This window comes from Sorghum bicolor, chromosome 3, assembly GCF_000003195.3.
Source record: "Sorghum bicolor cultivar BTx623 chromosome 3, Sorghum_bicolor_NCBIv3, whole genome shotgun sequence".
NCBI classification, from domain to species: Eukaryota; Viridiplantae; Streptophyta; class Magnoliopsida; order Poales; family Poaceae; genus Sorghum; species Sorghum bicolor.
Window position 1 is genome coordinate 7,206,612 of NC_012872.2, and position 14,814 is coordinate 7,221,425.

The 14,814-nt window shown below is 40.2% G+C and overlaps 2 protein-coding genes across 5 annotated transcripts; both read right to left on the reverse strand.

Annotated features, from left to right (window-relative positions):
* On the reverse strand, positions 11-6,893 carry LOC110433492. Of its 3 annotated transcripts, XM_021455722.1 has the most exons (13): positions 6,453-6,893; positions 6,112-6,259; positions 5,886-6,037; positions 5,624-5,806; positions 4,997-5,072; positions 4,714-4,791; positions 3,681-3,766; positions 2,967-3,040; positions 2,331-2,376; positions 2,050-2,159; positions 1,607-1,781; positions 615-677; positions 11-401 (listed from the first exon to the last, which is right to left on the reverse strand). In XM_021455722.1, exons 1-12 carry the CDS (start codon positions 6,720-6,722, stop codon positions 621-623), a joined length of 1,455 nt encoding a protein of 484 aa, XP_021311397.1. In that variant the 5' UTR covers positions 6,723-6,893; the 3' UTR covers positions 11-401; positions 615-620. The 3 variants fall into 3 exon arrangements, with proteins under 3 accessions (XP_021311397.1, XP_021311395.1, XP_021311396.1); XM_021455720.1 differs by lacking the exon at positions 615-677; XM_021455721.1 differs by lacking the exon at positions 11-401 and having other exon boundaries at positions 432-677.
* LOC110433491 (plastidic glucose transporter 4) lies at positions 8,704-14,269 on the reverse strand. 2 transcript variants are annotated; one of them, XM_021455718.1, is made up of 14 exons: positions 14,024-14,269; positions 13,569-13,847; positions 12,707-12,818; positions 12,451-12,518; positions 12,088-12,220; positions 11,909-12,008; positions 11,655-11,767; positions 11,340-11,433; positions 11,092-11,245; positions 10,282-10,428; positions 10,132-10,205; positions 9,953-10,041; positions 9,743-9,857; positions 8,704-9,236 (listed from the first exon to the last, which is right to left on the reverse strand). In XM_021455718.1, the coding sequence occupies exons 2-14, from the start codon at positions 13,822-13,824 to the stop codon at positions 9,054-9,056; spliced, it is 1,638 nt and encodes a 545-aa protein (XP_021311393.1). In that variant the 5' UTR covers positions 13,825-13,847; positions 14,024-14,269; the 3' UTR covers positions 8,704-9,053. The 2 variants fall into 2 exon arrangements, with proteins under 2 accessions (XP_021311393.1, XP_021311394.1); XM_021455719.1 differs by having other exon boundaries at positions 8,772-9,236; positions 13,581-13,847; positions 14,024-14,268.

A 14,814-nucleotide genomic window follows, 5' to 3' on the forward strand; every position in this document is an offset into this window, starting at 1 on the left:
TCAGTTAAACTTTCATTGAAATCCTAAGAACTCAGATCGGAATCCCTCACTTGTCACTTCACATGCTCCTAGTCTGGATACTTCTCTTGTGTATAGATTTGGTAATCACGGTCACTAATTGCGGAATAAGAGTTTTGGCAACTCACCTTTCGACTCAACATACTGGTAGCAGAATACTGGGAATAATAATATAATGTTCATGTAGCTGGAAAATTATCGACCTAAAGAATCTATGATTGCTTCCATTAGTTCCTTCTGAGAGCACAAGCAATTGCAAGACCACCAGCAATGGCACTTGCCGCAAGGATAGCTGGGGAGCTCCTGGAATGCACATATGCCACCGCCCAACGGAATATGAAATGCACTCCACAGCTTTCCTTAAAGTTCTCCAATGAGAAATCCTGCATATATTAGAGTTGTTAATCTTGCAATTTCGGAAGTGCGAATGGTAGCCTTGGTGGCCAATCTACATATTTATCGGATTGTTACAAGATTTTGTTCCCCATCATTGAATTGTTCAGTGTCATACACAAAATAAAACAAAAAAATGGTGAAAAGAGCAGCTTAAATGCAATCAAAACACAATGTGAATTGGAAGATCATTTTTCTCATACTTGCCATCAAACTTTAGAGATAAAATCATCACAACTTCGACTGAACATTTCCAAAGAGAAATCCTGCATGATAATCCCCAAAATATTTGATTAAACTAAGTAGTCCTGCATGATAATTCCCAAAATATTTGATTAACTAAGAAATTGGCAGTACAGTTGAACAATCAGTTCTAACAAGGTAGAGGTCAAATGAGGAAAGAAGGGAAAACTTGACCTAGGGGGGAAAGACCTTCCGAGACACTACAGTTAAGGTAGAGATTTCCTCGAACTGTAGAGCCAGTTCGACAGGAAGCTTTTCAAAATGCAATGCACCCAGGTAAACAAGGTGCTTTTTCCACAAGACAGACTGACTCACCCAGGTTGAGAAAAAGTGGCTGCACAGGACACGCCTTGCAGCAAGTGCATCTCTGCACACAGTTACACAGTGACGGACCCTTTGTTTTGTTCAAGCCAGGGCTTGAAACCTCACCAGCAGCCCCCCAACTAGAGGTCCTAACACCGCTATCACTGCGTTTGTCGGGTCAAATGTGGAAAAACATAACTCGAGAAATCATCTAATGGAAGCTAGCACAAACTTATATTAAGGCCAGCCACATCCTTACAGCGGATGGTGTTTCCAATTTATACCCCTTTTGAATGAAAATCCAGATGGAATCCTCTCCTCCCACATTCAAAAAACAAAAACTTATGAAAAATGGGTCAAGTAGAATTTTAATGTGGCAAATGCAAACCAACTCAAGTCTCATCCACAATGAGAAGCTCTAGCCCAATCATGTGGATCTAATCATCTAAATCAGCAATATTTGGGAGTAAAATTAACTATTTGACTAAATGATCATTCTGCAGTACTTTCCCTACACTATATCGATCATTTACACTTTTACCATATCAAATAGAACAGATTATTCATAAATCTGGAATATCTTTATCTTCTCTAATAATGCATACAGGGGAAAGGTGTATCTCAGGATGGTAATAGTTCTAATACTCACCTTGGGCAATTTATGTAGGGAGTTCAGATGATCAACATGAAGGCGGACATTGAAAGAAGCAGGAATCCAAAACTTCCTGTCGACATCACTGTAAGTCTTTGAAACTATATCAAACAGAGTTTGGGCCCCATTCTCAATGGATTGCAGAATGGACGCTTCTCTAGCCCTTCGATTCCTGGGTAAACACAAACTGGATCAGAATGTGTTCAGAGTCTTGAAAAGGGCTTATTGTTTTTTAAAATGAAAATCCCTTCATGTAGGGTAAGAAGTAAGCAGGCTACAGTTGAATTGGATATGGAAAAAATTCCAAAAGCAACTGCGAACAATATAACTTGTAACATGTGTGTATAGCCTGTAGAACATGAGGCAAAGAAACCAGGGAGCGATAAAGTTTCTTATTTCTTTAAAAAAAATTGTATAAAGAAATGATTAGTTCTCCATGCCTGAGGTATCCACAAAGCATATACTTGGGCCATAGGTTGATCCTTCCATGCATTGGAATTAATACATGTGGTGACAAGTCCATGAATTTGTATGTAGTTTCAAAGTAATCCTGCACATTTCAAATAAAACCATTCTGTTATAAAGCACTATTCGGTATATTCTGGAGGGAAGAGTGCACATGAAGAAAGATGGGGCCACATATTCCATTCAGTTGCACAGAGTGCAGTGATGCCACATTGCTATTTTGACCTTCCTGGTTCCAAAAAAAAAGTACCATTACCTTCATGTTGCCACCATTTCTACTGTCCAAAGTTGCACTTCCATGCCTGCAAATGGGTAAAAAAACATCTTTTAAGAACTGCACATACATGATGCATTTAAGTTTAGAGTACATAGAATACTAATGTTGACTCTACTACTTTGTTTTAAAGATTAGTTATGTTCCTTTTGGTCATGTTTTAATCTATAACCATTTAATGATGGTGCTTCAGGAAACAAAAACGAAATGCAATATTGCTTGCAATAGCAGAGGACGATAAATCAAGTCAACTTGCATCTTAAAACACAGCTATTTAGGTTCCAAATAGACAAAGAGAAACAGGCATATTTCATTCCTACAAAATTCCAGCAGTTCCAAATGTTAACAGAGGTTTGATTTATTTCTCTTTTTAATAAAATTTAGTTCAGGATGAAAAAAAAAGGTCAGGAAATGTGTAAATGTACTGCAGGGTGGTGTGCATATATGCATTGTGCATGAGGGTCGTCACCGTGATCTTGGAATAGAAGAAGCTGTGACATGAGTATTTGGCTAACAAGTTAACATTTTCAAGTTGATGCCATAATTATAGTTGACTTCACACTTAAAGATCATATATCATCTCCCTATGCTACCAATAAAAATTTGAACAATGCTTACCCTACACAATGATCTCCAACAACCAATGTATTGGTATTTACATGGAGAAGCCCCATATGACCATCTGTATGACCCTAGAATTCAAATATGGTGAGGAATTAAGAACCAAAAAATACACAGAAACGTAAAATACAAGCAATGCATATGCGTCACTTTAGTATTGATCAAAGAAAAACAAACTAGAGTTGTATGCATTGGTCTAATTAACAAAAGGGGTAAAAAGAATATCCAGAAAGTGTGAAGTTGAGTAGAATTTACGTCATTCTCAAAACAAAAAAAGGTATTATTTATAAAATAAGGCAATTAAGATTCAATAATATTTTGAGTTAAGATCACATCAGGAAATGACTTAGCACCCAGAATCTGAAATAAAACAAGATATGTTTCTCCTATGACTTCTCATAGTAAGTTCAGTCACCCCCTTATTTTGCTAATATATTTGCCTCTGAGCAACTGCAATACAAAATGTTTAGTAGCAACCAAGCACTATACATGTATTACTATCAACTTCTTTAGAATATTTTTATAGGTTGATGTTCTTGATTTGGCTCTAAATAGACCTAACTTTATAATTATTGGACCATTTGAATGCACTATCATGCGTTAGGAGCTCAACAGAAGAAAATTCTTCTTACCAGCAAGTATATAGGTATAAAAAATTGTAAGCAAAAAACACAAATGGGAGAAAAATTTATCCAAGAGCATTATACTTACAGGTGCAAAAACAACTTGCAGTTCTTGGTTACCTATGCATATCTTTTCACCACCAGTTACTGAAGTGTAGTCAATCTGCCAATTTCCTATACAACATCGCATCATGCACATTGAGATGAACAAAACATGGGCATCAGGGCATGGATAACATAAACAAACAGAGAAAAGGTACATCGTACGAGCTAAATCACACACATGCACTGCAGCGTAACTTAAGTTAGGGAAATGACAATAATAGTCTAAATGATTGTGTGATATTAGATTATTAAGAGTCTATGATCATCTAGGAAAACCCTGAAATGTAGGAGATTTGCGTATCATTATATTAAGAAGGAAAATAAAGGGGGTAAGAACCCTTACAAATACAAAAAAACACGAACACACACATTAGATTAGGAAGAAAACGATCTCGTCCTTAACTAAAACATCAACAAACAAACCCCGGCCCAATAGCTGCTACCCATCATCCACCTTCTGGAGCAAGGGCAAGAAGGTATGTAGTTCCTTGAGCCCCTACAAAACCCCAAAGGTGGAGCTCCTCAACAGCATGTGTCAAAGCTCCAGCTATGCTAGGAGCAGCACCATCAAACACACACCATTTATGGTGATTCCAAATCGTCCAAGCACCTAAGATGATAAGAGAGTTAAGGCCCTTCCTAGCTTGCTCATTGACCATGTTCTCATCTCTAGCCCACCATTTATTAAAGGAAACCTCATCTGGCTGAGGACAAAGGATCTGTAATCCAACCCTATTCAGATGTAGCAAAAACTATTCAGATGATTTCCCAATATTCATAGCCAGGTGTAAGTATGATAATCTGACGAGATGTGAAAGTATAAAGAGCGAAGTGCCAGATTGGTAGTGTTCAGAGTAATAAAACTTGCCAGATACCTCCTCGTTTATTCAAGTATCATGCTTAACAGATTTCAGAACCTTAGAAATAAGGAGATGAACACATTTCTGCCATGACGATGACAAATTGACAAGTTTTACAATATTGGCAAAAGAAATCAAATATGTGTAGGTTATCACCTTTCCCGATGCGATCCATTGTACTTTGGTGTGTCAGAAGAACAGCATCAGGATTGCATCTCTGAACGACTGAAAGACCTACAATTTTGAACCAAATGGATTCAGTTTGTTTATGATGTAATATAGAGCATAGATAGACCTGACAGTAATTGACTACAGAAGGTGCTATAGCATGATTGCATTTCACCACCTCGATTTGGTACTCCCAGATATGGTCTTAATTAGAACAAAATTGGAATATTAAAGAGCAGACAAAATGTTCAATAAATATACTTCATCGTACCCTCAATGTGATCATGATGATGATGTGTAACAAGAACTAATAACCTTTTTGGAAGGGAGTTGACGAGATCTGCAAGCTGAATATGATAAGAATACATTAGTCAATAGAATGGAAGAACCAGTACGTGCAAAAAGACAGCTTCTACTCAGAGTAAGCATTCTAATAAACACCCCATGGTGTCTGCAGGTGTGCATACAGTGTTATTCTACATAAACAGTTGAACATTTTGAAAAGGTAATGTTTTATCAAGAAGTCTCGTAATGATTTTGTCCCTGGTGTCATCCTGATCCTTTTGTATTTTTCTACTTCTACTGTGCTGTGATATATACAGAAATAAACAAGCACTAATCCTTTCCTCATAAAGCTACAGGCAAATGTTGAGGCCTTAATAAGGAAATAAGGGCACGTGAAGAAGACTGCCAGTACTCAGTGATATAGGTCTAGCGTGGAAGGAACTGCAGCAAATACATAAGGGGAAGACACTTCTGAAAATCTACAACAATCCAGTTAGAACAAATAAATCTAAGGTGGGAAATGCACTTCATAGGACAGTGATGTTAAAGATACTTACATGTATGCATATTGGTTTTTCTAAAGTAACACAATCTAATGAAAATTTTCTCTTACCTCTGCATGAACCTGAGAGCTGCATCCAGGATCTATAAGCAGAGCGTCCCCCGAAGCAAAAAATTCAGAACATGTAGATCCACCAGCACCATTGGTTGATCGTACTACCACAAGATTAGTTGTACGGAATGGTGCTAGTGTCCTACTCTTCATAGGTACAAGTGTTATTCCAGGTGGGTATTCCTATTGAACAATGCATTTCAGGACTGGGAAACTATCTATCACTCTATGACATGAATTGAAGGGGAAAAGAGGGTGATACCTGGGAGGGCAATGCAGGGGAAGTTGTGGTGTTTGATGACAGCTCCGAATTCAAAATTCCAATATATGCATACTGTCCTATGCGATCATTACCTGGCTTCGCTTCTGAAAGCAACCTCAATGCACACTCCTTGGACATCCACTTACATGACTCTGCCATGAGCAACGCATGATGGTCAAGCTATTCCATATTCAGAAACACTAAAACATTAACCATCTGATCTGACCTTGTGGTGCATCCAATTTCGACTCAAGTGACCCGATGATGTACACCGTGTTAATGCCAGCATCCGGGCCAAACTCTGCTTCCTCCACATACTTGAGGAGCCTCCACTCCCCACGCATCCCATCCGGCAAGCCAAATTGATCAAAAATCTACGAGAAGCCATCATTTAGAACAAAGTTTGCCAAAGTTGAGCTGAGACGGATACCCTACCAAAAATTAGAGGTCGAAATCGAGGTGCCACTTTGAGAACTAGTTTGCTGTTGCTAAACAACTGTAGCCACAACTAGCAACTGCAACAGAGCGCAAAAATTAACTCTGTAACTCTGATAATGGGTAGGTCACCTGATCAAGGGCGGCGGACACGTCGAGGCGCGAGAGGTCGAGGCGCACGGCGACAGAGTCCGCGCCGCCTATGGCCACCTCCGACCGGAGTGTCCCCGCGAGTGGCGCGAGGGGCGCGGACGGGAGGTCGTAGAGGTCGCTGTCGACGAACCGCCGGTAGTCCTCTTCCTCATCGGGTGGGGATGGCGGGCGCGGCTGCCGGACGACGAGGAACTCGCCGGTCGAGGGGACCGTGATCGCCGCCGCAAGCTTGTAGGACGGGGAGCCCATCTTCTCGGCGCCGCGCTGCTGTGAAATGATTGCTGGTAGTTGGGGCTAGCGGGCGGGCGTTTACAGGGCGAGCTCCCTAGCTTCATCCGCGCAGGCAGACGGGGCGAGCTATGGCAGCAGACAGCGACCTACACGCTTGGCTGGCGCGTTCCGTGCTTGCGGGTCAATGGGCCACTGGGCCACTGCATCCGGAGACCCAAGACTGGGCCACTGGGCCAGTGCAGGCACACAAGTCACATGGATACCCCGCATTTCCATCAACAGGAAACGCAGAGGATACCGATCGAAATATGCCAATATGGAGACAAGAGTTCATCTATACGTGAGCGGGACTTTCTACCTTTTTTTCTTAAACGAAACATTCTATTTTCAGGAGACGAGTTCATCTATACCTTTTTTGTGATTGATTGGATTCCATTATTAGTAGAAAAAATAGTAAGAAATTAGATATTTGGAAAGGAGGCTTAATGTCCATTGCTGGGAGAACCATGCTTATTAATGCTAGTCTGAGCAATACTGTTGTATATCATATGTCTATATATATTTTACCCAAGACTAAAAATTGATAAGATTAGAAGAACCTTTTTTTGGCAAGGAGGTGGTACTAAAAAGAAATATCACTTGATCAAGTGGATAAGGATATGTAAAAACAGGGAAAAAAAAAAGGTGGCTTAGGTATTAGAGATTTGAGGAAGATGAATATCAGCTTAATGATGAAATGGTGGTGGAAATTAGACAATGAAAAGGGGCTGTGGCAAGAGATTGTTAGGTTCAAATATTTGAAAAAGGAGTCAATCTGTACTGTAAAACATAAGCAAAATGATTCAGCCATTTGGTCAGATCTCTTAAGAATAAAAGAGATATACCTACAAGGGATGAAGATGATTGTCAAAGATGGATAGAAAACTTTATTCTGGAAAGATACTTGGTTAATGGAGAAACCGCTAGAAAAACTTTTTCCTGATTTATTCAAAATTTGTTCTCAACCCAATTTTTTGGTGGCTTTGGCTAAACAAAATTATGTTGACTTCTCTAGATGGTTGATTGATGACTTAAGAGCTGATTGGTGTCAAATAATGAATCAAGTTAATGAAATTTCTTTGATTAATGGTGAAGATAGTGTTGTTTGGAATCTGGGAAAGAATGAAAGATTCATAGTGAAATCAGTTTATAAAGCTTTAACAACTAATGATGCTAGTCCTTATTTTTGGAAAATATGAAAAGGAAAAATTCCTGCTAAGATCAAAATATTTCTATGGCTTGTGGCAAACAATGCAATTTTAACGAGAGATAATCTGATTCGTAGAAAATGGACTGGTGATTCTTCTTGTCTTTTCTGTGATCAGAATGAGTCGATTTCTCATCTTCTTTTTCAGTGCTCTATGGCTAAAGCTGAGTGGGGGATTGTTGCTTTCTCCCTTGGGGCAACAAATGTTCCTAGAAATTTTAATCAATGTTGGTCGTGGTGTGAGAAGTGGCTTCCTCATGGACAAAAGTTTCATGCAATTGGTATAGCAGCGATATGTTGGACAATTTGGAAAACGCGAAACAACATTTGTTTCCAAGGAAAAAATGTAACAAGTCCTATCATGTTATGCATGTTCGCTTATCTCTTATTGGACAGGACTGTTTGAAGACCTAGATAAAGAAGAATTGTCTGCCGGTGCTGAGACATTGTTGAAGATTGCGTTACATCTGGTGGCTAAAGCTAAAAGTCCCCAAGATCAAAATGTGTTGAAGAAAAAAGATGAAGATGCTGAAGAGGAGTTGCAACTGCTGTTTTTTTGCCCTCTGTTCTGCTGGAGTAGTTGAATGTTTGTTTTTACTCTTGCTGTAAAATTTACTGATGGATCTCCAGTGTCCGGTGATCTCGTGGTGATAGTAGGTAGTACAATGGCTAGTCCTTTTGGGTAGTAGTAAGCGTTGGTTTCTGGATGTCTGATCTTGTCTAAACTCTTTGTACGAACTGTATTTCTGTTAATGCAATGGAAATAGGGAAGATCCCTCATATCAAAAAAATCTATACACGGGAAACGACGAAATTTGAGAAGAAAAACGAAAAACTTATCTCCAGAAACATCGACGGGTTTATTGTTTCTGAATTCTGATTGATGTCAGGGGAGTAAGGGAAGCACAGCTAAACTACTGCTCGAACACAACCCCTCACGGCACACAACAAGTCACCTACGATTGGCACTCTTGCCGTTCGATTATTTCTTAAACTACATGATGAAACTGGAAAGAGTCTCCAGGTCCAAGGATGCTCGGTTGTGTGCTTGGTTGCATTCTCAATCCCCAAAACGGAGCCGCAGCATGACTAGCAAAAGCACATCATTCTGCTACACTTAATTCCCGTTCAATCTCTTCAAGTGATCGCCCCTTGGTCTCGACCACATTCCCAGCTATGTAAAGAACTGCAAGGGCGCACACTGATGCAAATCCCAAATATACATTGCTGATCCCGAACTTGTTGACGACACTCAAGAAGTACAGGCCAATAAAGAAGTTGATTACCTGAAGAAAGAAAAAGAAACACAGGTTAAGGACTCAATGGTATATGCAAGTAAAGCTAAGATTAGTTACTTAATTATCGCAGTGTTCATCATCTTAGAAGCTACAAAGGATATCATATAAAATTTAGAAGTTTGAACAAATTTAAGGGCAAAAGCTTCAAAAATCCAGATATTGACTAACATACCTCAGGTGAATAAAACATTTTTTAATGGGGCGAATGGGGAAATGACTGAAGCAAGTTCAAACTAAACCTATCTACCAGAGCAATCGATATTAATCAAGATAAGAAAATGAACTTAACATGCTCAAACATTCAATCAATCTCTATCCACCGGAGTACTAATTATCTTACCTTGTATTTTGCAAAATTATGTGTCACAAATTATGTAGTGGAATGAGAAAAACAAAGCAAGATTACCGCAATGAATAAAACAGAATGTGATTGGTTGGGACTTTGGACAACTATATACATTCGGTATTAGTGTGTATGAACAGTTGTGACTCACCCAGTGCATGCCTAGAGATAATGCAACAGCCTTGGCCCTTATTCTAGAGGCAAATATTTCAGGAAGAAGTAGGGCAGGAACAGGACCAGCTCCTAGAGCAAAAGACAGCACATACCTGCACAAAATCATACTCCAGTTATGTCAAACATTCAAGTTATACACTCAAATAGAATCAGCAAGACCAAACAAGATGCATCATTAACAACTTACAGAACAGTGCCAACAACAGCAAGAGTACCAGAATAAGGTGCCAGAGCTTTCCAGGTGAAGGACAATGCTAAGAGTAGCATTGAAGCACCCTTCAAGGAGGAAAAAAATGAATATGAACCCTCCATTTGCTGATTGAGAGAAAAAGTAAACACATGATTTGTTGAACACAAGGGCATTACCATTCCAGAAAAGCTTGTTATCAGAAGGCTTTTCCTTCCTTGCTTGTCCATTAGAGAAGATGCAATCATGGTGCCTACAAGTAAATATATACCCCCATCAGAAAACATGTTCTGTCAATATTAAAATCTTATTACTAAAAGTAAAGTTACCAAAAACATTGGCTGCTCCAACAAGAGCACTAGCAGCAACATCAGATGCAATGCCTGCACTGCGGAACACTGATGTAGAGTAATATACAACGGCGTTTATACCAGCAAGCTGCTGGAACAAAAACAGTGCTGCCCCCACACTCACAACTGCAAATGAAAGATATATCAGAAAACATGTCTTGTAGCGTCTTCACCATAGTATCAATTCCTTGATGTTTTAGGTTGTATGCAGTCAACATATCAAAACTTTCATCATCAATTACTTTGTGTACATTTAATTGAATATAACAAATGCTATAGTTATAAAAAAAAGATTTAATAATCGTACAATTTTGCTATGGTTTCTCAATGTTGTAAACGACAAACTACTAGTCAAAGTTGTATCTTCGGGGACTGTATCAGTGTCCAGAACATCGCTTTTTGGTGACTGGATGAAGTAATTTAGGTTGTTCAGATGTAACTATGAGTGATGACATATCTGCATGAAACACAAGGCCATTGCAAATGTAATAGCATAAAATCCATTAACATACTTATCTTCCTGATAAGTAATGAATATGCATTTTTGTTTCCATAGACATGACTTAAATTAAGCAATTGCTATGCACCAAACCACTTTCATCCCATTAAAAATCTTAGGAAATTCCAAGAACCATCAATTTCTGGTAAAGCGGCAGATATTTCCACCAAGTTGTTAACTGATGCTAGCAATAGAATGGAATGAGAAGATAAAATAATCAGAGAATATTTCATGATGCAATTATTAGGGAACCATATTTGCCAATTCTGAAACTGTCAAAACAAAACTACCTTTCCAGTAACGCTTGCTGAAAAGATCAAACCAGCCAGCTTCAGGCTCAGAAGAACTTTGGCCACTAGCTCTCAGATCATACATAATTTCGGTAACCATTTCTTTTCCATACAGTCTTTTGACAGCTGATTCTGCTTGTATAACCTTTCCTTGCTGCAGTTAATGTCAGAAAAGTAAATCCTGAGTATTGTGCCACAGCCTGGAGGCCAAAGTACACAGTATGTTCAAAGAATTTGCAAACAGAAACCTGGAATAGCCAACGAGGGCTTTCAGGAGAGAAGGCCATTCCTACAGCCAGCAAAATGGATGGAACTACAGCAATTCCAAACATTGTCCTCCACCTGATTAAATACAGTTACAAATGACAAGCGCATGAATATAATCCATATATCATATGGAATTTATTGTCATATGAATTGCATATCTAGATGTAATTTATAGGATAGAAAGGTTGAATAAAAAATGTGTTCTTCTTCTGCTGTCAATATCTCAATAATGCTTTCGTTAATCAAGAAGCAAAATGAAGCGCGGAAACAAATGAACAAGCTAATGAAAAACTTACCAGGCAGGATTTCCTGCCAAAGGCAATCCAGCTAACAAAGCTACAAGAATTCCAATGCAGATAAAAAGTTGATTAACAGAACCAAGTGTTCCACGAATTTCAGTTGGTGAGATCTGCAAAGTACAAGAAGTTCATTTGTTGGAGATGTTCGTTAACACAGATAGTAGCTATTGAACAAAGACAGAAGTAACTGTAACATATCACAATAGCATTAGGTTTTGAACTAAGCAACTGTCATTTCAACATATCACAACCTCAGATATGTAGAGGGGCACAAGAGCAGATGAGATCCCAATACCAATTCCAGCAAGCAACCGACCAATAATCATGGTGCGAATATCTTGAGCTGTTGCACTGCAGATGTTTCTGTGTCAGTTTCATATAAGATAACTGTGTATGCTTACAAGTTACAACTAAATAGTTCAAAACACACCTCAAGAATGCACCTAGAGCAAGAGGGACTGCATCCAGGATGAATGTTCTTGTCCGCCCAAATTTATCTGCCAAAGATCCCCCAGTAAAAGAACCTAGTGTTGCACCAGCCAGGGATGTGCTAACCACCCATCCTGAGTAACAAACAGATGTCTAGTGAAGCATATGGCAAAAAGATATCTCACAGAAGCAACTATTATCATTGAGTGATTATAGTCATCTATCTGCTACTTTAGAAAACATGCCAATTGTATGCCATGGCAATGAAAGCATTGCGCTGCACAATCAATCCAAGTGCCAGATGTTCCTTTACAAACACGGAGAAAAGGTATGAGTAAGTTGAGCATGTAAAAGTATGTCATACCCTGTAAGACAGCATTTTCAGCAATCCCAAGATCCTTCGCGAGATATTCAAGCGCGCCATTGACCACACTGTCATTCCATGAAATGGATTCCTGCTATTATCTAACAGTTTTTGTGTTCACGAGAAAAGTGCAGAAAAGATGGAACTATTTTACTTTCAGCTTGTTAATCATTTTCGTCAATTAAAATGCAATAAATTATGCTTTATCCAAATGTGTTTAAGAAACAATCATCTGTAGCAGCGATAAAGTACATACCCAAGATGATAACCAAACAGAATAGCCCCCAAACAAGCAACGCCAACATATGGCAGAACATGTCCTGAGGATTTAACTTGAACCTTCTCCAATGGAATATCTTCAGGGTCAACTGTATAAGATAGTCAAATGAGTTGAGAGATTAGCAGGGACCGAACACCGTCTGCCATTTAAACTTGCAGTTTAAAAGTGTGCACATGAACAACATCTGCAACACTGAAGGCGATATAGTAATCTACCCACATCACCTCACGTTATGGGTCACACAAAATACGTGCACTCTATAATCATGCAGATTCCTCTTCTGCAAGTATACTTATCCACTTTCTCTGGTTTCTAAAAAGCGACTTAATTAAATTGTGTGTGACAATGTTCCTCCTGCCTTTCTTAAAAACAAATATTTGAAACCCAGACAGCACTATAAAACATTACACCTAAAATTCACATTCATAGTAGAGACATTCAGCTCAGGATCATCGTTCCCACATGGTTCAGAGGGACCATACCAAATATTATGATGCCTCAAAAACCTGAATCAAATAATAACCACGGCAGGTGCCCAACCAACCACCACCCAGGACGATCACATCAGCTTATTCAGATAGTGAAAATGCATCACGTTTCCATGAATCCCCAGTTCCCCAACGCAAACATTGCTGAGCATAAAACATGCACTACCAAATCCATCTACCCCCAAATCCAATATCACGATCCCATAGCAGCTGGCACGGAATCTAACTGCAGTCAGCAGTTACAGTACCCCTCTCCCCTCTAGAACCAACCCCCAGTACCACAAGCGTGTGTTCGTGACCCAACCCCAACAGCATCGATCCGCAACTCCAACGCATCAATCAGTCCGTACCCCGAGACGCACCTGCGGCCGTGGCTTGCAAGCGCCCATAGCGCGGGCTCGCGCGGAAGAGGCCCCCGACGCCGCCACGCAGGCTGGCCATCTCGAGGCCGGCGAGATCCGCCGCCCGCGACCTCAGGCCGCCGCACCACCCACCACCGTTGCCCGTCGGCATCCGCACGCTGCAGGGGTTGTTGACCGCCGGCGACCTCCGATCGCCGCTCCACGAAGCGACGCACCCGCCGGCCGTTACAGCGCAGCGTATCATCCTCTTAACGACGGTGACTGTTCCTGCGATCGCACATCACCACCACCACAGAAAATTACTTGCCTCTGTATAATTAAAAATAGCTAAAAAAAAGTCGCCACAATTTGGCGTTGAGTTGACTAGTGGCAGTGGGTACTGGTAGCAGTAGCTTGCAGACCGGGAAAACGACCAAAATTAATCCGAGACCTCGCGGCCGTACCTTCGATTAGAAGCTCGGAAGAGCGGCGAGGTCTCCGATTGGGGATTCGAAATGCGATTATAAGACGGGGGAGACGAAGAGGAGGATGCCTTCGCAAGATCCGATAGTTGCGAGGCAAGCAGCGGATGAGGTCGGAGCTTGCCGAATCCTCGCCTCCCTCGCTTATTAGTTTTTTTTCCCCCCTTTTTCAAGGTTTCTTTTGGCACGGCTGTGCTGTTGGTGGCTACTCCTACACGACTCGCCGTGCTGGCAACGACTTGTGGACACGTGCACCGGATAAGAAGCGTCCGAAAATCGATAACAGCAAATTTTATCGGTGACCGACCGCCGGATGCCAGGATGGGGGCACGACGGGGTCGATGGCTTCCTTGGGAACGGAGAAAGCGATAACCCATACCCATGCGGCCTGGTAAGACGTGAACATGGCCCGATTGAAAGCTACAGTAAGGCCACCTGAGAATTTGGCACTTTGCCCAGTATCAATATCAGCTCGGCCCGCGACTTTGCCCAGTTGTTCCAGGCGAGAGGTAACTTTTGCCTTGTCTAAATACATTATTTTTATTATATATTTAGACATAAATATATAATAAAAATAATGTATAAGTCAATTTGATATGTAGATATATAGTAAAATAGATGAACTAAAAAGTCAAACCAGTTTATAATTTGGGATAGAAGGGAGTATATATCTAGAAAACTCAAAAAATGTTTTATAGTTCGGAATGAAGAGAGTATTATTCAATGTGTTGTTTTTTTTGTTTATTTTCTTCAAGTTCACTTTTTGCATCCTA

Coding starts and splice junctions, on each gene's coding strand:
- LOC110433492 (XM_021455720.1), bottom strand. CDS start 6,722: ATGGGCTCCCCGTCCTACAAGCTTGCGGCGGCGATCACGGTCCCCTCG. Junction 6,260..6,452: donor TGTCCGCCGCCCTTGATCAG/GTGACCTACCCA, acceptor GGCTTCTCGTAG/ATTTTTGATCAATTTGGCTT. Junction 5,073..5,623: donor GCTCTCAGGTTCATGCAGAG/GTAAGAGAAAAT, acceptor TATCATATTCAG/CTTGCAGATCTCGTCAACTC.
- LOC110433491 (XM_021455718.1), bottom strand. CDS start 13,824: ATGATACGCTGCGCTGTAACGGCCGGCGGGTGCGTCGCTTCGTGGAGC. Junction 10,429..11,091: donor CAGCAAGCGTTACTGGAAAG/GTAGTTTTGTTT, acceptor TTTCATTTGCAG/TTGTGAGTGTGGGGGCAGCA. Junction 9,858..9,952: donor GCTGTTGTTGGCACTGTTCT/GTAAGTTGTTAA, acceptor GATTTTGTGCAG/GTATGTGCTGTCTTTTGCTC.